The sequence below is a fragment of the Physella acuta genome, unplaced genomic scaffold (assembly GCF_028476545.2).
Source record: "Physella acuta isolate Inbredline_101_S28 unplaced genomic scaffold, ASM2847654v3 ptg001192l, whole genome shotgun sequence".
NCBI classification, from domain to species: domain Eukaryota; kingdom Metazoa; phylum Mollusca; class Gastropoda; family Physidae; genus Physella; species Physella acuta.
Window position 1 is genome coordinate 62,754 of NW_026732709.1, and position 22,113 is coordinate 84,866.

The 22,113-nt window shown below is 32.0% G+C and overlaps 2 protein-coding genes across 2 annotated transcripts; both read left to right on the forward strand.

The window, feature by feature from the left end:
- Positions 1-1,245: 1,245 nt before the first annotated feature.
- On the forward strand, positions 1,246-8,000 carry LOC131956983 (uncharacterized). The gene is made up of 3 exons (XM_059321669.1): positions 1,246-1,613; positions 3,298-5,379; positions 5,824-8,000. The coding sequence occupies exon 2, from the start codon at positions 3,304-3,306 to the stop codon at positions 5,350-5,352; it is 2,049 nt and encodes a 682-aa protein (XP_059177652.1). The 5' UTR covers positions 1,246-1,613; positions 3,298-3,303; the 3' UTR covers positions 5,353-5,379; positions 5,824-8,000.
- A 1,302-nt stretch (positions 8,001-9,302) lies between these two features.
- Positions 9,303-20,942, forward strand: LOC131956980 (muscle LIM protein Mlp84B). Its single transcript, XM_059321663.1, has 15 exons — positions 9,303-9,441; positions 10,382-10,499; positions 10,688-10,814; positions 11,116-11,203; positions 11,708-11,801; positions 12,396-12,495; positions 12,919-13,069; positions 13,423-13,516; positions 13,650-13,749; positions 14,191-14,338; positions 14,684-14,777; positions 14,899-14,998; positions 15,228-15,378; positions 15,751-15,844; positions 16,394-20,942. Exons 2-15 carry the CDS (start codon positions 10,385-10,387, stop codon positions 16,462-16,464), a joined length of 1,527 nt encoding a protein of 508 aa, XP_059177646.1. The 5' UTR covers positions 9,303-9,441; positions 10,382-10,384; the 3' UTR covers positions 16,465-20,942.
- The last annotated feature ends 1,171 nt before the right edge of the window (positions 20,943-22,113 follow it).

Sequence of the window (22,113 nt, forward strand, 5' to 3'; positions counted from 1 at the left end):
TTAATATGGGCAAGATTAGATTATAGGGGGTCAACTATAAATGACAGGTAATCACTTAAGTGGTGGGTGTCAGGCTTTTATGATGTAACCCACATGGGGGGGGGGGGGGGTTGAAACTTTAATTTAGAAAGTGGTGGCCAAGTCTAGTCTAGCTTATTAGAACAATGAGTGGCGGATGCGATGAAATAAAACGTGGTTGCTTTCAGAGGCGTAGCGAGGGCGGGGCAGGGGGTGCGGACCGCACTGGGTGACACTATTTAAGGGGGTAACACCAAGGCAAAAAAATTGCAAAATGTACAGATGAAAAATACTTTTTTTGCCTGCTCCATTAATTAAAGTTAAATTTTAAGAGTCTTTTAAGAACAAATCAACAATTACCACAAGGGGGATGGGGTTACACCATGCCGTAAATTTTATAAATTTAGATAAAACAACAGTACATCCAGCTGTATTATTAACAGACTAAATAATATTCATCGTTATTATTAAGTCTGCAGTGATTAAAGCTTAAACATGCATTGCATGTATTTAAATTATAGGCCTATGTGAGCAGCAGTGTTTCTTTCAGACTTTTTTCTCCGGGGGGGGGGCACTTGAAATTTTCGGGGGGCGGTAGACTTTCTTCGGGGGGGCGGACACTGTTAAAAGTATATATTTTCTATATAAATTATAAATTTCATTTCGTTCGGAGGGGCAGTAAAAAATTTTCGGGGGGGCCAAGCCCCCCAAAGAGATGCCTGGAAGAAACTCTGGTAAGCAGACAGATATATATACATATATATATATATATATATATATATATATATATATATATATATATAAGTATATATATTCTTTGTTTATTAGGGGGTGACACCACGAAGTGCCGCACCGGGTGACATCCGACCTAGCGACGCCGACGCCACTGGTTGCTTTATATATGGACGTTTCGTATTCATTATCACATGCTTTCTGTTTAAAAAGCATAGTTTTTTTTTAATTGTGACCGGTTAAAAGTAGTCTTAATTCACATTACATTACTACTAGATCTAATATAAGTTCATAAAAAATTTAGACCTAACTTCAGTAGTACGTTTATTTTATATTAATTTTTTTTAAAAAATTGCGTGTTTATTAAATTGGCAGGCGTGTGTCGAAATGACATGGGACGAAAATACCGCCCGGATGGCGATGTTATAATGTCCCTTGTATAACCCGATTGCAGCGACGCCCATTGATTTTTACTCAGATAAAAATTATAAATGCATTAATAACAATTATATAAATGTAACATGAGAAAATTAATTGTTGTTTATTTTTGCTTATTGGGACATTCGAAGTAAAAAAAAGAATATTTATTAGCGGGGGACCAATACTAAAAGCGTAGAATTTTTTAGCGGTCAATCGGGGAGACCACTCTTTTTTTCATTGGAAAATATTGCACTTCTCAAGCTAGAGGCAGGCTACTCTGGATTTTCGAGTTCTGCTTTGACAACACAACCGAAGCTGAAATATTAATATACTACGCCAATCTGTTTTCTAATTTGAGTATTGTTTCATTTACCACCACTTCACAATGATCGGATGAAGGAAGCCCTTGCTGCTACATAATTCATTCCAATTCCTGTCTCAGCGTATGCATACTTCATCCAAACGTCGAGTGATGAGTGACCAGTGTCACTCCTCACGCCTCGTTTTTTTTTAGTTTCTGAGTTTGTTTTAACTTTTAAGTAAAACTTAGATCTAGATCTAGATGATCTAGTAATTACTAATTTGGATATAGAATCTAGACCAGATTTAGATCTAGATCTAGTAACCATTTTAGAAATTTATAAAAGTAGCCTTAGTTTATTTATTTTCAATCATATCTCTACTCTTACTCTAGTGACTCTACTCACTCTAGAGTCTAGACTCTAGTCTAGAATACAAATATCCCAATTTCTTATGTTTATTGTTGAGAGGGGGGGGGGGGCTTCAAAATAATCTAGATCTAGATCTTCTAGAGTACTAGAGTCTAGCTAGAGTCTAGACTCTAGTAGATCTAGATTATTTTGAAGCCCCCCCCCCCCCCCCCCCTCCCAACAATAAACATAAGAAATTGGGATATTTTTATTCTTAAGAATAAGAAAGAGTCTAGATCTATTCTATAAGTTAATAGAGTTACAAGTGCCTAATTTTGTGAATATATAATTTGATTAAAAATTAAATTAAAATAGTAGATCTTGGCCAATTCACCTCATATGAAACGTGAGAGTTGGACTGTCTGTTAGAGAGTTTGGACCATCTGTTTGTAGAAATAAGGGAAGTAGGCTTAAATTAAACTAAATTAAAATTTAGGCCTAATATTTCATTTTCAAGTTAAAATTCTAAATGAGGATTATAAACTAATAAAACACATTCATGAAAATTTTAATATTTTTAAAGTAGACCCTACACGAGTACCTAGATTCAATTGATATTTTATAGGCTACTCCCATATAATGAAATAAGGGATAAGTAGGCTTAAATTAAACTAAATTAAAATTTAGGCCTAATATTTCATTTTCAAGTTAAAATTCTAAATGAGGATTATAAACTAATAAAACACATTCATGAAAATTTTAATATTTTTAAAGTAGACCCTACACGAGTACCTAGATTCAATTGATATTTTATAGGCTACTCCCATATAATGAAATCAACATGTTTTTTTTAAAGGCAGAATTTGGTTAGGGATATATCTTTAATGCTATTTAATAATGGTCTAAAAAAATTTCCAATTTAAACTGTGTTGCTCAAGTACAGTTGGGCAGAAGTTCTTATTTTATTTTATTAGGTAGACCCTATTCATGCAACAGACAATTCAGAACCTGCACCTCACATCATAGAAACAGCACTATTTTAAATATTGTTTTTACAGGTCTATAGGCCAAAATTAAATTTTAAATCTATTTCTTAACCTTTACCTGATGCTGTTCTTTGTTTACCTATTAATACTGAAATTAGACATTCTTATTTTACTATTTAATCTGCAAGGTAGGCCTATATCTTGATTATCTTAATTGTAGTCAAATGTTTGATTGATAAGAATTTGTTCAAAAGAAAAAAGTATTATAACAAAACATAAATGAAACATTAAAAATGTTTGCATATTATCTAAGGGGTTTATCCATAATGGACATCATGCTAATTTATTCAAAATCTTGACCCCTCACAATCATAGGCCATTATTATTGCCAAGAATCTGAACCTAAAATAGATGAGCATATAGTCATTTATTGACAACCCCAAAATCAAAGAATTATTTGATTGAAGTTATTTTTTTTTAAAATTTGACAGAAAAACATGCCTAAAGACATGCCTAAAGACATGCCTAAAGACAAAGAATTAACCAATCATCCCTGCCATTTACTCAGCCTTCCATCAGCAAAACGTTTCTGGTGCCGCCACTGCATGACTGTTTTTGAGGATGCCATTACAAGATGGCGCCACAGTAGATCCTGCCGCTATGGAGTCGTTGATAATTTTATACGGCGGCGTGAACTCGAAGCAAAAGCTTTGCAGAACACATCTGTACTCAACCCAGTTGAAGCAAGGCTAGAACAGAGTATACAGATGTCTGAGTTGACGTCTAACAGCAGTACAATACAGACTCCAACTGGTGGTCATATTGAAACTGTTAACCCTCAAGATCCTGAATCCTTTACCTGTTTTATTTGTCATGAGAAGTTTGGATCTATGGAAGAAATAAGACTGCATGTGAAGTATCCTTGTAGCAATAGTAAAATCATCACATCACATGTTCCCCATCCTAAACACTCAGTCCCTGTATTTATAGATGCTCTCCCCGTATCCCAGAGACCGTGGCACCAGAATCGCCAGCCACAGATTGAAGCACAAAAGTTCCCTCCATACCAGCCTCCCCACTCACAACACAATGCTGTAAGCATGGAGGTTCAGTCGGAGCAAGATGTTGAATGCAGTTATGATACCTCAACAGTTAGTTACAGTAATGATAATAATTCATCAGATACTATTACACCCACCAATATATATGTGAACGATCAAGGGGAAACTGTGATTGAGGTAGAAAATCTAGATTTAAACACAGAAAGAGGCGAACTCTCATTAGCACATCTGTTAACCCAACTGTCTCAACAGGGAATTGTTTTTGATAAGACAAGGTCTGACGAGCTGCGATGTAAACAGGAAGCTGCAGAGTCTTCCTACACAACAGAAATTACTTACGAGACAACGACATCATCAAATGATGGATTGAAAAGCAAAGAAGATGAAGAGCAGCCTACGGCGGAAGACGCAGCCAACACCCTCGCCCAGCTCGCAGGGTATAGAAGTTTTAGAAGCAGCCGAAAATCATTTGAGGTCACCCGGCATGCAGATAACCAGGCTGTTGAAAGCTACGCCTACAGCAGTTCACAAGCAGGGCCAAGCCGTCACTACACCATCACTTCACAGCCTGAGTTAATGTACGAGTACGAGTACACAGAAGCACCAGATAACAATGCCAACTCCTCACTCTCAAACGACGTAAGCGACCAGCAGACCATTACCTGCTCTACAAGCTACGAGAGCATCAAAGAAGAAACTAACACTGATCAGAAAATGGGTCATATTTATCAATACTCTGAGCCATCAGACAGCACCGGTCATTCCACTAACCATAGAATTCTTCAGCAGTCTAATTCTGGTTTGAAAGAGGGTGACAGATCTAAGCTTGAACATATATACAACTCAAGTACTGGGCATTATATAGTTGTTGACAGCAGAGGAGAAGCAACTAGTGATGAACAAGGTGGTGAAGGTGAGCAGTCTGGCATTCCTCAGCATTATGCAGTAGAAATGAGAGAGGCTGATCATGTAACTGATGCACACATGAGTGATTCTAACGGGGCACAGAGACCTAACGCTGCAGAGACAAGCTGGCAGAATAACCAGATCACTGTAGAAAATATTGACGGTGGAAGTTACAAAGATGGAGTTGATTCTTCCTCCCAGCATGCCTATGGTGAGAAGATACAGGAAGGAACCACAAACAAGTACTCAGGGCAAGGGTCTGACCTGTACCAAGAAACGGATGAGTTTGCCATAACTTCAGTTTCATTACAAGAGATTGTGGACTCCAATGCTATAAGTTTTGAGGAACACCAAGCATCTTCTGTGGAGGCTTCAGGTAGACATTTGCCTGATGTGGGCTACGTAGATCAAACACACTACACTGTGGTTACCAGTGAAGAAACTTGTGCCAATGACGAGGACCCGTCTAGCTTGACAATGAGGTATGAAGGAGAAGACGGTTCCTCACAGGTCAACCAAGCCGCTGTTTTTGTTGTTACATCAACTGGGATTCACCCCGTGACCAGGAAAGATATCTGAACTTTTAGTCGTCTAATAATATGCAAGGTAATGTTGGACACTCAATACTTTTAAGTTTTACATGAATATGTAGTTGTCTCTATATTTAGGTTCTATACGAATCCAGCTTTTTACATATCCCAAAGCAAGCATTAATTTGACAATGATAATATTTTGTCTGTTCTTTCTGCTTATTCTTTCAGATCCTCATATTATTTCTGACATTAAAAAAATAGTTACTGGTTTAAGTATAATTTCATGAAGAAAACATAAGCAACCTTTTAACTGTACTTATTGTAATACTTAAACTGTAGTGTTAACACATTGTCTTAGGTTCTTATGTAATTATAGGGTTATCAGAGAAGGCTTGGCTAATTATTATATTATGAAATAGCCTATTTTAAAAAAAAAAATATAAAAAATTGCTATACTTTAGGGTTGTATTAGTGTTGATAAATGTTTAACAATTTTATTGACATTTTTTTATTCCAGAAATTCCATGATCTTAATAAAGAAATGTCACAAGGAGCATGTGGACAGTTTCAAGTTTTAAGCTAGGCCTGTAGCAGCTAATAGCACTAATGAAAATGCTAGTGTAAACACATGCTCGTTCATTCATTAATAATATCTAACACTAGGTTTTTTTTAAAGTTAATAAATTGTTAGGCTCATGTAGGTTCATGTTTTTGGTTTGTGTTACATTACTTGTACTTCTAAATTTTTCTGTTAACTTACAGGAATTTGTATTGTTTCATTTACTGTATTTATTTATCAAATTGGATGACTTTGAGGGATAGCTCATTAGTATTAGAAAACATAGGACCTCTTAATATAATAGATCCAATAAAAATCAACATCCTACTTTAAAAAAAAAGGATAGTAAAAGACATTAAAAAACAGATTTAAATGCAATTTTATGATAACACCAGTATACCTTGACAAATTATTATCGGCGATTTGACCAAATAGAAGTAATTTAAGACAAAAAATAAATAAAATTCTTTCATTCTTTCAAATAATAGCCAACTTCTCACAAGTTTGCTTCTTAAAATTTTATTTATAAACAAATTCTGACGGACATTGAAAAAAAAATTTAATGAATTATTGTCATCTTAAATTGCAACTTCAATTGAAAAAATTATAAAAATTTATTATAAAATTGTGCTGTAAAAAAATTTGATTAAAAAATTAAAAACCTATTTACTTCCTAAAAAGCTTTGGTGTATAAAATTATTAAACAGTTAAATAAAGCTCACACTAATTATACTGCTGTAACATATAAAGTGTGTTAATGGATAAACAGGTAAACAAGGATGTAATTTATATTTGTAGTAAACTTCTATTTTATTTTTGAATACTGCACTCAAGTTTAAGGTTGGATTGAAAGATTGTGTACAACTATTTTTCCATGTAATTACTAACTCTGATGATTATTAAATAAATAAGAAATACTTTACTGTTATTAAATTCTGTGTTCATAAAAACATTTCATTTTTCCATTGCAGGTTTGTTAAATATTTTTTAAGTAGTGTTTTTATGGTAGCTGATCTATTTTCCTATAAGTTGAAACAATATTGTGATTCTTATTACTATTCAAACTATTGTGCTTTTCTTTTATTAATTTAATGTGTCTTCCATACTTAAATTTGGGTTCCACAGCTACTTATTTGTGTATTAACTGTGTATATTTACTGTATTTTCATTTGGGAAGTAGGGACTATAAAATAAATTACCTTTTTCAAGTTGTTGTTTCTTTACATTTACAAATGCAGTAATTACTTAAAATAATATCAGTGCTTTTAAAAAAGAAATTATTTTTTAAGACTTGGAAGAGCTCAAGGTAATTTTATAAAACTTAAGAAACACTTTTCTTTTGAATTACTTTAATTCAGTTCATTGTTCAAAATTATTTTTAAAAAAATATGCTTAGCTGATATATTGTTATTTTAATTTTTGAATGTTTTCCCCCTTACAAGATTATCTATGTGCTCTGTTATGTCTAATTTGTTTCATCAAATTATTATCAATTTCATAAAATTAATTATCCTGTGGATAGGCAATGCCTGTAGGTTGAACTAATTTAAGCTGATTCTTAAAGAAAATAAAAAAATTTTCAAGGCATTTTAGAACTAGAAACTGAAAAGCATTTTATCCAATGTTTCATTATACAGCAATTATATTTCACTTTTTACTTTAGCATTAAGCACTGTTCTTATTTGCTTTGTCAGTTTACTGTAAAATAAACACATCTAATCAGTTATAAAAATTTTTTTTGTAAAAATTAATTCCTAGAAATGTTTTATTTCATTCATATTGCGCCCACCATTTTTGCTATTCAAAGTAAGCATAGGCACAATTGTATATGAATTATAATCAATGTATTGAGATGTAAGCAAAGTGTTATACACATCTCTTAATAAGAAATTAATGTGGTTTGATTGAAACTGATAAGCCACATTAACAGCAGCTTTTTTGTATAAAGGTCAGAATGTTTGAAGATTGGATGTTACTTAGTAGCATGTAAGTAATTTGTAGAAATATTCATCAGGAACATTTACATGTTAAGGGCTTTGATTTCCATTTAACACTTCTTTGATAATGACAAATATTTGTTTAAAAAAAAAGATTTGTAAAATCTTAAATCTTTGTGTGTCATTGAAAATAAATTTGCGAGAATTTTTTTAGTACACTTTGTTGCTGTTAAAATAGCATTTGAAAAAACTTTTCGGTCTTAGTATCTTTAAAGTAACTAGTTGATCTTGTTTCATGTACCAAGAGGTTGATAATTTTGTTCACACTTATGCAGCTACCCAAAGTCCGTGGTCTCAGCACAATTCTCTTTAGACACCCTGAGCTCTTCCTTATATCTGGGAAGATTAAATGTCCTCAAAACTAGAAACACAACTTAAACAAAACCTTCTGGGCGGTATAGGTGTTACTGGTGTACAGCATTATACTCTTCTGAAAATAAGTGTTAGGATGCAATTTGTTATGGGACAGTGTGGCCTAGTAGTAGAGCACTTGACTGCTTCCCAGAAATCTTGAGTTCGAATCTGGTTTAAGTCAGTTAAGCCTCCCTGACTCCACCCAGATCTGATGAGTACCTAACTCAGGGAAAGTAAAGGCGGATGTTGATAGTGTTGACATCTTTTCATATGCCGAGGTCAAGAAACATGAAAATATGACCTCTACATCCTCTGCCTGATGGATCACTAGGTCTATGAATCTTTTTATTTTTTTTTATTTGTTAGTAGTGTTATGATATAATTATGCTGAGGTCACAGAAACAGGTGAATTCTACTTCACCTGCCACAAAGACCATCAGGTTTGATAGGGGTACTTTTAAAAAAATTACACTTGTGCTTATTAGGGTTAGGGCCATGGTTGGAAATGGGTTAGGGTTTGAGTTAAAAGTAGGGTTAATGCTGACATTAGCAAGTTATATTAGTTTACTACAAATAACCTTGTGCTTCTATTATAGATGCCTTATTGTGACATCATCAGAGCTTGGTGTTTGACACCCTTCTGGATAGTGACCATGCACATATAAAATGTTTAATCCACCACAGCAGCCCATATAACCTCACATAATTCATGAACCAGCACCCCCAAATAATATAGCAAATCCACCATCCCAACCTTCCCTCCCCCAAGAATGAAGCAGAACAAAATATTTGGAGCATTGGTTTTTCTGTACACACAAATTTATTCAATAATTAGATATTAAATAAAGCATGCGCATGGGAGTCACATGTTCTTCAATCACAAAGAAAAATATACGCTTGTCTAGAAGTCTAGTAAGTAAATAGAGAATACCACACAGTTCATTGTCTGCACTTCATTTTCAATTTTAAATAATGAATCACTGCTTGCTAGAGAATCTGCGTTATAAGGGAGATAACTGAAAAAATAATTCGGAGTGCCGTGTGCAAAATAAATAGATTCAAACAGAAAGTAACATTGATCAGCAAACGACGCACCTGCCGCGCCCATCCTTGTCAGCAAAACAACATTCTTTTTACATTTTTCATTTTAACCCACATAAATCTAGATCAGATCTAATCTAGACGTAGATCTAGGCTACTTCAGATCAAGAGAATAAGACAAGAGGTAACAATCAACATGTATTATTTATTATTTACATCTAGATCTATAAGATCTTAGAATATATAGTATATAGATCTAGATCTATCTAGATTCTAGATCTATCTAATTCTAATATTATCTAATCTAGAATAAAATTTCTAGATTCTAGTCGTCTACTAGATCTAGATCTAGATTTCTAGAATCTAGATCTAGATCTAAGTCTAACAGTACAAACGAAGCAGTAATGAGTGAGAGCACTGACTCTGTACTGTCTGTACTGAGTAATGTTTCAGTAGAGTTGAGTAAAGTAAAAGTCTAGAACTAGAGTCCTAAGAGTCTAGCTAGATCCTAGATCTAGAATAAGTCTAGATCTCAATTCTCTAGACTCTAGGTCGGAGTCTAGACTAGTGCTAATCTAAATGCCTGAATGAATAGTACTGAAAACACTCTACACCACCATCAGTTCTGTTATCTGTTATAAATAAACTTAGGACTTACTTATTACTTAGGAATTAGACTTAGGCTATATTATTAACTAGATCTAGATCTAGTAACTAGATCTAGACTCTAGATCTAGATCTTTTTTTTCTAGATCTATATAAAATATAAATATTATGAAAAACTTATACTAATAAAAAGTAATAGGGCCTAAACCATTGTTATTAATAAATATTATTTAAATAGTTAGGCCTAATAAGTTATGGCATAGAATTTTAGATCTAGATTCTAGAACTGATTTCTTTACCAAGACATGCAGATAACAAGTTACAATAGGAAAATCTGGGGTTAAGGCGGTTAAGGTCAGGGATTATACTAAGTATTACTATAATACTATAATATAGCCTAGTAATAGTACTATTAGTATTATCAGTAGTATTCATAAGATTTGGCATTTAGATCTAGTACCAAAATATTTAAAACATTTTTTAGTACTAAAATATTTAATCTATCCTTTTGATTACAGACCATGCCTCCAGTTCTGGGTGGATCAGAAAAGTGCCCAAAGTGCAGTCAAAATGTGTACTTTGCTGAAGAGATCCGTGCCATGGGCAGGAAGTATCATAAACAGTGTCTTAAATGCAGTAAGTAAAGCTTGTACCTTTCTGCCAGCCAGGCACATTTTCTTTAGGTAACACCACAGCGCAGAGTTTATATTGTTAGTGTCTTACAAGATGCAACGCTTAGGCCTATAGAAAATAATTTTTTCATTCATAGCTGGTTTGAAAATAGTCTATTTCAAGTAACACAACACAATAAAATCTTATTGCAGAGCCTTGTGGAAAAGTACTAGATAGCACAAACTGTAATGATCATGAGGACGACATCTATTGTAACACTTGCTATAGAAGAAACTTTGGACCCAATAGTTCTGTGCCCGGAACTGCAGTAGAAGTAGAGTAAGTAGAATCCACAAGACTTATAAAATAGTCTTTAGTTGTTTTAACAGATGTCTATTTAAAAAGCATAGAAAATAAATGACTAATTGTTGTCATTAATTATTCTAAATTTTTTGTATTTCTACATGTCATACTGAAATAGCTTAATCTTGATATTATTCAAACAAGGATTTGAAAACTAAATATATATTTATCTCTGTTTTTTTTTTTCAGTTATTAGTTTTATGTGACTTAAATTAAATTTTTTTTATGTGGGCTATGATTAAGCATTTAGATTAAAGAAATTATTATTATTTTTTAGATCGTCTAAGGCCCCAGCTGGATCTGATGTCTGTCAGCGATGTGGGAAGGTGGTTTACATGGCAGAACGCTGCACAGGGGGTGGGAAAGTAAGTGGTCTTTATAAAGAATAATTAAGTGCCTTGTCTCTTTCTTATTCCTTTCTGGCTCCTCAGGAGCTAAGGGCTAGCCACACCTCTCCTCAGGATTAAGCTTTGGGCAGCTCTCTTTGTTTGCACCCACACATCCTGGCAACCCTAGCCTCTTCTTCCATCGTCCTTCTCCAGCATCGCCCTGGTCGGCCTACTTTCCTCTTCCCCTGGGGATTCCAGTCTAACGCTTGTCTTGCAATCCATCTCCAAATGCAGGCTTTAATATCTCCAAGCCTATTGTCTGTCTCCTTGTGGTTTGCCACAGGTCTTCATTTGAAATTTTGTCTGGCAATCTTATCTTAAGGATCTGTTGTAAATATCTGTTTGTGAATTACTGTAATGTCTGTCTTCAAGTGCTTGTAGCGTATTTGAAATTTTAGTAGCCTGAACTGATGTCCTGCCTGCCTGGAGACCTTTGCATAAAAGAAAATTATTTGACTATTTGAATTGTTTTATTAACAGTATTTCCACAAGAGATGTTTTCGCTGCAACGCCTGTGGTGTCAGTTTGGACTCCAACCGTCTGTCTGTAAGAGAGGAGGAAATCTACTGCAGGTGTAAGTAAAGGTTACCTATTAATTGATTGAAACAGAAAGTAAAGTCTACCTATTAATTGATTGAAACAGAAAGTAAAGTCTACCTTTTAATTGATTGAAACAGAAAGTAAAGGTTCCATTTTAATTAATTCAAACAAAAAGTAAAGGTTCCTTTTTAGTTAATTCAAACAAAAAGTAAAGGTTCCCTTTTTAAACCTGATAGTCACCTGTTTCTGTGACCTTGGCATATAAAGGGATAGTGTGGTCAGCACCATACCCAGCTGCCTTTACTTTCCCTAACGTGAGTTAGGTACCCATCTATTCACTTCAACCTGTATTCAAACTTGATACTTTTGGGTTATCAGTCTAGTTCTCTGCAGCTAGGCCACACTGTCCTATATCTAATTAATGTACTGTCTGAAGTTACTATGTCTATAAGTTTACCATTTAACTTTCTGGCTGTACCAGATTACAATTGAATTTAATTTAAAACCAGTGCAGGTTTATCATTTAATTAATATAACTGCAGAAGTAGATTGACAATTTAATTTTGTTTTTAGTTTCTTATCTATTTAACCCAATTTTGATTATAGTCTGTTATCATTTAATCCACAGCTTGCTATGGTAAAAATTTTGGACCTAAGGGCTATGGATTTGCTGGTGGGGCTTCTGGATTGTCTATGGATACAGGGAAACTGGATGATATACCAACAAGGTATATTACTAAATCTGTTGCTACCTAGACATTTAAAACATCTTGCTCATTTTGAGGCTCTTCTGTAATAATATCTGGAACTTAAATTGTATGGGATTAAACAGAATTGTATGAATGCAAGAAAGCTCTATTGTTGACATTGTACTATACCAAAATGTACCTACAGTTTTTTATATTGGACTGGGTGAAAATATCTCATAACTACTCTTACTTTTAGTTGTTATTATAATTTTAAACTTTTTAAAACAAAGGATTTACAACTGTATATACAGCTAAAAATCAAGTCTTGTAAACAAAGGAGGAAAAAATTATAAATTACATGGGATGGTGTTTCAGTACACACTATTATTAATTGTATATTATTTGTTGTGCATGTGTATTTAATATTTTTAATAGAACTACTGTAAAACTTTCACTTTCCAGCCATATCCCAGCTTTGGCCCAAGCCCACACTGCACCAATATTGTCTGAGGGGGGTGAGATAGAGGTCAATGACTGGAATGATGAGAGAGACAGGTGTAATAGGTGCCGGAAAGTTGTCTACTTCGCTGAGAAGGTGACTGGGATAGGAAAGGTAAATAGTCTAATTCTCTGTCACAATTAGTGTTAATTAAGATGGCTGAGAGGTAAATAAAATATTTCTGCCGTTATTAGGGTATATGTTTTAATAGTGCGTGTTAATGTGAATACTTTGTTATAATTTGAGGAGTTGTGTTGCTTAAATAATTATTTTTCTAGCAGTAAATCAAACCACTTTTGACCAATTTAGTCTTTTTAATTCATCAAATCAATACTGCGCTGCTTGTTAATTTACTTTATTCTATATTTATACTTGTGCTCATTTTTATACAGTAGAATTGATATGCTTTATGCTTTATTAATATAACATAATTGATATTCTTTATTAACTTAACATAAACTTTGCAGGTGTATCATAAAGTCTGCTTCAAGTGCAGCAACTGTAACAAAGGCTTGGACTCTACAACTGTTACTGAGCATGCTGGGCAGGCCTACTGTAAAGGTACTATTTTTTTATCATCAGTTCGAAGTTCACAGATGGATTTTAATAATATCTTTTAGAAGCTGTTGATGTGAAAAAATTGTTAATATATGAATTTCAATTAAAATTTTTTTCTAATTTTTATTATATTTAGCTTGTTATGGTAAAAATTTTGGACCAAAGGGCTATGGATTTGCTGGTGGAGCATCTGGATTGTCTATGGATACAGGAAAGCTGGATGATATACCAACAAGGTATTAAATATGTATTTTTTATACCAACAAGGTATTAAATATGTATTTTTTTATCCCAACAAGGTATTAAATATGTATTTTTATACCAACAAGGTATTAAATATGTATTTTTGAATATGTAGTACAAAGCATTCCCTATTCTGGGGAAGATAGAGGAAATTAAAGAAATTTTTATATATCTTTGCACATAGTTGCTACTGAGCTGTACAGTAATAAATCAGCTGATCTAAAGTTGATGTTATGAAAAAAAATGTTAGAAAGCAACTATTCCACAACTTCATATAATTGATAAAAACAATTTCTTTTTTGTTATTTCTTTAGGTTTTTATTTTCATTAATTATTATGATACATATCTAAATTTAGTAATGTAAGCATTCAGATATACCTGATGATTCTTAACTTCCTATACGTTTAGCTAATGAAAGTATTCTTTCTTGTAGTCACATCTCAGCTCTGGCCCAAGCCCACACCGCTCCCTTGTTTGGTGAGGGGGGAGATGAGGAGGAAGACCCTTCCGATGACAGGGAGAGGTGCAATCGGTGCAGGAAGGTTGTGTATTTTGCAGAGAGAGTTACAGGCATTGGGAAGGTAAATTTGTGTTTATTTTCATCATTTCCATTTTAGTTTTTTATTTCAGCATAAATAAGTTCTCTTGTCTTTTTTTTTATTATTCTTCTTTGTTGAAGTTTACATTCTGTATGGATATAACTTGTGTTTATATCAGACTTGTTTATGGCAGAGACAGCTTTCTTACCTAAATTTTCCTTGCTTCACACCTAGATTTTAATATTTTGTACTCAGATTACTTTTTTAAAAACACCGTTTGTAAATTCTTCTTTTTATTTCTTTAAGATTTTATAAACAATATTTTTGTCAACACATTATTTGATTTGAAATTTATGCTAATGCATTTTGATAATATAAACTTTGTAGGTGTATCATAAAGTCTGCTTCAAATGCAGCAACTGTAACAAAGGTTTAGATTCTACTACAGTCACTGACCATGCAGGTCAAGCCTACTGTAAAGGTGATCTTTTTTATTTCTTGATTAATAAATAAATTGCCTGGTTTAAAAAAATTCATATTATATTTGTTTTATGGTGAATTTTAAATATAATACAATTTTTCTGTCTAAAAAACAATTGCAGCTTGCTATGGCAAAAATTTTGGACCAAAGGGCTATGGATTTGCTGGTGGGGCATCCGGATTGTCTATGGATACAGGAAAACTGGATGATATACCAACAAGGCAAGTTTACTAATACATCTAAATATTTTATTTTTTATTCTGGCTGTATGTTTTTTTATCACAGAGCTTAATATGGAAAGTAAAGAAAATATAATGAAAACTTAGACTAAAAAGAAAAGTGCATTTTTAAAATTGTTAATCATTAAAAATTTTTTTTACTGATTTAGTCATGACATTCAGTGTCCGTATGTTGATTAACAAAAATTAAATGATCTACTTTTTCTTTCAGCAACATCCCAGCATTGGCCCAGGCACACACAGCTCCACTGATGAGTGAAGGGGGTGAGGAGGAGGAGGGGGACTGGTCTGACAACAGAGAAAGATGCAACCGCTGCAGGAAAGTTGTCTATTTTGCTGAGAGAGCCACCGGTGTTGGAAAGGTAACTTTCTTTTTGCACCTGACAAGTAGGGAAAAGTTCTTCTAAATGGCTTGTCCTTGACTCATGATTTCTATAAGAATTTTACAAGGCTTAATATATTTTTCATTTCACTGATGGGAGTATGCCTTGAGATAAATAGCTTGGTTGGTGCATCGAAATTATTATTTTAGTGGATTCGTAAAACTGATTGGTTTTATTAACAGCATTCATTAAACTATGCATAATTCTTTCCTATAAATTGACCTCAGAAACATGTAAACCTTGTCTGGCCTGAAAACTAATCTTGAAAGGGTATATTAATAGGTTGTGAGTTAATTTAGCAAGCTGACTCTTCCCTAAAAATCTCATGAGATTTAATGTTGTAATTGCCAGGTTTTTCACAAAGTTTGTTTCAAATGCACCAACTGCAACAAAAGCTTGGACTCTACAACTGTCACAGAACACTCAGGGCAAGTTTACTGCAAAGGTAATTTCAACTTTTTCATTTTTACCTTTAGATTATTTACCTGATTAAGCTCTGTGTTAGAAATAACTTTACATTACAAGTTTGCACCCTATGAGATTTGATTGCGTTGTGACATTTTGTACATTTTTGTACTCATGTCATAATTTGCATAATACGTGACTGATGGAGATGAAACTTGGTATACCATGTCAGGATAGCCACAACATCATTTTCCATCTGTGGGATAATTTTTTTGGACAAAAAATCCTGAGGTCGTGTTGGAAGGGGTTAAATAAAAAGCGGCAGTTATTTAGTTTGTAGCTTGGGTCATAACTAGATCTATAGATATATTTAGGATATTTTTGTTTGTAAATGTATTGATTTAAAATAAATTTGGGTCATAACTAGATCTATAGATATATTTAGGGGAGATATTTTTTGTTTGTAAATGTATTGATGTAGAATAAAGTTATTTTTTATCATTCTCACATCTCATCTTCTTTCATGATTTATACAACTGTAACTCATGTATATGACATGATTTAAATGAGCATGTACTTAAATTAACAGCTTGCTACACACGTAATTTTGGACCAAAAGGATTTGGATTTGGCGTGTCAATGGTCACTGAACAAGCTTAAAGCCTGCACATGGTTACATGGAGTGTGAAACTTTGAAGAGGTTTTTTTAATTACGTTTTACAAAATGTAAGGTTTGGACTTTGTAAATCTTTTTGAAAGTGTAAAGAGTTTTTCTTCTGTATTTTTGTATCTGAAAGATTGTTATGGGACCATGTATTGAATAGATTTACCTACTGACCAAATATATTACTATAAACAAGACTTTATGCAATGGTGTTTGTTAAATTTTCTAAAACTATAGCTCTAAAAGATTTATAATACTCAGTAGAAAATAAACATTATTCATGTGTATTACCTTATTTGAGGGAATAGCAGTTGCTTTATTTTTACTTTAGCTTTTTTTTAAAACGTTGTTTGATAAATTTTGACGATAATTTATAAAGTATTGTGTAGAATAAGTCTTGTGACACATTGACTCACGCACAGTTAAACTATTTTTTATTCAATTTCTCTTTTTAGCCCAAATAACTTTTTTTATGTTATTTTTTTATTCCAAGTAAAAAGGTTGTTTTATTAGCTTGATAGAATTTTGTGAAATGTTCAGCGAATGCCGAAGTTTTTTTGGTATTTTAAAATCTATTTCCTCAAATTAGAAACCTATATCTAAATAGATGGACTACTTAGTTAAGGTTTGTCACTTCAGTCACACATCCCCCACTCATTTTTATTTAAAAAAAAAATTGTGCTTTATTTGCATAAGCTGTCTAAAATCTGTTTAAAAAATTCCCTTTTAAAATGTAGAAGTGGCACTTCCTGAACATTCTTGTCCCACATAGGGGTGACATTGTTTATTGATGACCCTTTATTGATTCTTCACTTTCTAGCTTGATGTTCATTCTACAAACTTATGGAGGTTGGTGCTTATACTTATCATGTTTAACTTTGAAAGCTTTTTACCAGCATTTAGTAGTTAGTTTAATAACCTGCATATGTAAATAACTAAAGACCATATGTTCAGATATATTTACAGATTTAATTTCTTTATTAAATAACGGGTTTAAAATGACATAATATAGTATACATTTTTAATTTATAAAATGGCTTTTTTAAAAAATGAAAGGTCTTGTTGACCCCATTTTTTTTGTTACACCTCTTAACTTGTAAAATGTTTTGGAAAAAAAACAACTCATGACACCTTTATTGTAGCATTTGAAGACAAATAACCAAAATATATATATTTCCATCATGAGCAGTTATTTTTCAGTTGAATGTTTGAGATTGATAAATCTGGTTTAATGTTTTTTTTTTTTTTTATGTTGCCACATTTGCCTAATTGGCTAATGCATTTACCATTAGACATTGTACATTCCTGATGAAACCCTGCAGTTTCTGCAGTGAAGAGTGTACATGTTTGTCATGCACTTACTGAGAGCACTTGTTAAACAAAAATTGTTATTCCACTGTCCTCCACATTGTTGAATATTCTTGGTTCTACGTCACATGACATTCCACCTGATTTTAAATTGTGAGTCAGCAAAACAAAAACTTTCAATGTCTACACTAGATCTGATTTCTCCACTACTAGTAAATAATTTGTTTATCACATTAAAAACATTTTTTACCTTATTTTCCACACAATCAAAAAAGCAAGTTTTACAACACAAGATCTTATTGTATGTGTTTTGTATCACCTACCTCCCACCCTGGTTCAAGAACAAATATTTTTTATGATCACAACCAGCACCGCTGTTCTTACATATATATGTGATGGGACCAACACCCTTGTTTCTTTAAATATGTTATTATATTCACAATGCATACATTCTGAATGTTATCAAACAGGATTCTCATCTCTTGTCTTTCTGGTTTTTAAGAGTGGCTTCCCTTAGGTGGTTGTGAGATTGGTTTTCAGAGGCCTTTGTCTCTCTATAATTATAGCAATACTAACTTATCTACTTGTACAATGTTTTTAAATTCGATGTTTAATTAAATATGACAGTTGAAAGTTGTGTTTTTTTTTTAGGGGTTGGGCTTATTATTTAAATGCTTGTATCTTTTGTGTGTGAGTGCTATATTTTATACTCAAGATCTGTCTTGTGCTACTACATCTTAAATTGAATTCAATTCTGTTCACTTCTATTTGTTTAAAGCCATTTGATTTGCAATAATTTTTTCATTGATAATAATTTCAAACACTATAAAAAATAATGATACCACCATTTATATGTACATGTTCTTTGGCAAATTTTTGTTGCACTATATTCATACACCAGTGGTTCCTAATCTGTTTTCACTTGGTACCCCAATGTACTTGGCCTTTGATGGCAGGAAACTGTTTTAAAATACAAATTTATTTCAGTTTAAATTGAATTGTATTTATTAATTACAACAACCAGTTAACGAATGAAAGATGAAAAAATTTCATGTTTGCCGGTTAAAAAGTAATTTCAGTATTAGGTTATGCAGCATTAGTAGGAAAAATTACACTACAGTATTTTTAATAATTAATGTTAAGTTGATTTTCAATCTGTTTTTAATAGTTCACCTGTAATAGGACTACATTTTTCCAAATTTATCATCTCATTGTAAGATGTTTATAAAAAATAAGGTTTATGTTCATGGTAAACATAAATGTAACATAAGAGTTAGGGCTATGGTGGCAGTACTGTAAAATGGCTTGATGTAACCTGCCTGTGTTTTTACAAGTAACCTGTAATATTATTGTGAAAAAATAAACACCTGAAAGTTTGGGGCATTTACATGTTGAGAATCCCTGTATAAACACCTGCATTGTTTATTGCATGTTACCTGCATTTATTCCTATTTATTATGTATTTAATTACTATAGCCACAATCCATAATAATGTATTTTATTATCATGTTTGCTGTGTTGCTAATAGACTAGTATATGAGCGCTAGCATAGCACTTGTTTAAAATGGTATTTGGTTTTATTATTGCCGAGGTCAGGTTTATGTAGCAAATGGAATCAACTTGATAGAGTTTTGCGACTTGAATTTGTGGTGTGATTAAAACAATTATTGACCATAAAATATTTTATCATGAATACACTAGTTTTATTTATATATTTTAAGTGCTAGATTAATTTATATTTTTTAAATAAAGAAGTGTTCCACCTTAGTTCTAAAAGTTTTCACAGAAGTTTTAATAAATCAACTTTACATGTAGAATTTAAATTAAATCCATAAAAACATGATTGATTGCCTAAGCACATTTTCTACCATACAGGTAGACTTTATGCAAACCTACTATAGGTAGACTAAATGTAAACCTACTAAAGGTAGACTTGTATAAAACCTTTGTTTACTAGTCATTTTACATGTTTTAGCAGTAACATTTTTATTACATTGAAACTGGAATTGTAAATCTAGATATGGTGATTTTTTTTTTCCAGTAAATAAGTAATTTTTATTTTATAATCAATGTTCAGCAAATTAATAGATTGACTATGTTTAAAAAATTCTTAACTGAACTATATCCAGATGGTGAAATTTTAAAACTTAATAAGCTTATAGAAAGAATAAACTTATTTTCAGGACTTTATATATATTTTCAGGAAAATGCAAGGTTACCGTGTTAGATCATAGGGTTGCATGTCCATAGACTTTAGAATCAGTTGATGTGTGTTTATCACTTGAATGTTGTGTGTAGCATATTTTAAACCATTGTACCCTAATGTAAACCATGTAACTAATACTGAGCTAATGCAATTAGCAAGTAAACCATTTGCCTGTCTAGATTTTCAAACTTACAAAATCAGATCAGATGTATTTATTTTTTGAAGTAATTTTATGATTTACATTTAAGAAAAAGTAAATGATTATTTTCTGTTTTTCTAAAATGCAGAATATATTCTGGCAAATAGGAAGTGACATATTTGTATGGTGAAGAGTATTAGGTTTATTAAACACCTTCAGTATTGAACTATTAAGAATTGAATATTGATATAGTTTATAATTTAAAAATAAAAATTGTGGATGATGAATCAAATAACATTTAACTAATTCAACCAAAGAAACAAACTTCTTACACATTTGGACAAAATTTACATTTTAAATAATCATAGTAAAATATTTTTGTATATTATCTAGTAAATGTTCCACTTTTTGTTAGTTTTTTATATTACATTACATTTTCTTGTGAGTGGGGAGTGGTGTTTAAGTATTTAAAGCTTTGGACTTATAAAAATATTTCTTTTGTTAATGAAACAAACTTTATTTAAGATTAACTTACATGTCTTATGTAGACCTTGTTAAATTTGTTTTTTTTTAAAGCTGTCATGTTTTTAAAAAAAAACATTCCCATAATTAATAGAAATTTCAAACCATCACATTTTGTAACAAATTATATAATCAGGAAAACATTTTTATTTATAAAGGCTAATCTAACGTAATGTGGTCTGTTGAAATTTGGCTTTAAACTATAAACAGTGTAATATTATATTAAATCTGCAGAAAAAAATCATATCCCAGTGTTAAATTTTGTAATCTTTTTCTTGTATTTATTAAATAAAATAAAAATTACAGAGAGTTGTGTTTGTCTTTTAAAAGTTTGGTAAAATCTATCGACTGTTGGAACTCCCAACCCTGGAAAAATACTATTTTAGAAATGTAAATAAAATTTACCACATTTAGTTAGCTGGTTGTCCTGTTAACCCTTAAATCTTTGGTTGTTGGCCTATTTCAATCTATTTCTTATCATCAGCCCATTGTAGTATTTGTACTCGAGTTTGAATGTAGCTTTCAAGTTTTAGGTGCAAATCTTTATTAGAAGTGAAAATTTTAATAAACTCAAAAATACACATTCCTGGAAGAAACTGTAAAGCAGTAGCATCTTGATATTGTATGTAGGAAATTTTTTATCTAAGAATGGAAATCATTGCTATAATATCATTTTGCCAAAAATAAATGACTCATGTTTTTTTTCTGTTAACTTTATTCTTTCATGTTTCAATTCTCTAACAGCAGCCTTGACTTACAAAACATCTTTGCAAACTGTTTCTTTTGAAATACTTGTAATTGCAAGGTTATATAATTTTTTAAATTTTCTACAAAAAAACTTGTAAACAAAGACCAAGTAAGCTGAAAGCAATTTTAAATTTATTTAAAATTTGAATGGTTAACAGGAAAAAATACAATAAGAGATAATCTAGGGTAAGTAACTCTTAAACAACTCTTTCAAATCACTGAATTCAATAAACATTTCTGTCTCATACAAAAAAAGTTCCAATTTCTTCAACCAAGAATTAAGCAAAAATTGTAATTTTAAAAAGTGCCGAAAAGAAATGCAATGCAGCAATAACTTTCGCAGTTTTTCTCAACACAAAATAATACAAGTAAGCAAATTATTTAAAAAAATAAAAATCAATGGGGGGAAAAAGTTGGCTCTGGTGATTATATGATCTAACGTTAAACTATTTTTAGAAAAAATGAAATAAAAACATGGACTGGAAAGCTTTACTACAAAACTGCAGGACAAAGTGTTGACATAGAGGCAAATGAAAAAAATAACAACATAGTTATTCATCATTTCATCTTCTGAGAAATTGAATTCTCCTATTCTTTCGACCATTAACTCTAAATTAAAAAAAAGTTATCTGCAGATTTATCTACCTTGCTTCTACTAGGATTGAGTGTTACATGGCAGACTGCTAAGCTAAGAGTTACAACAGTACAAAATAAAACTAAATG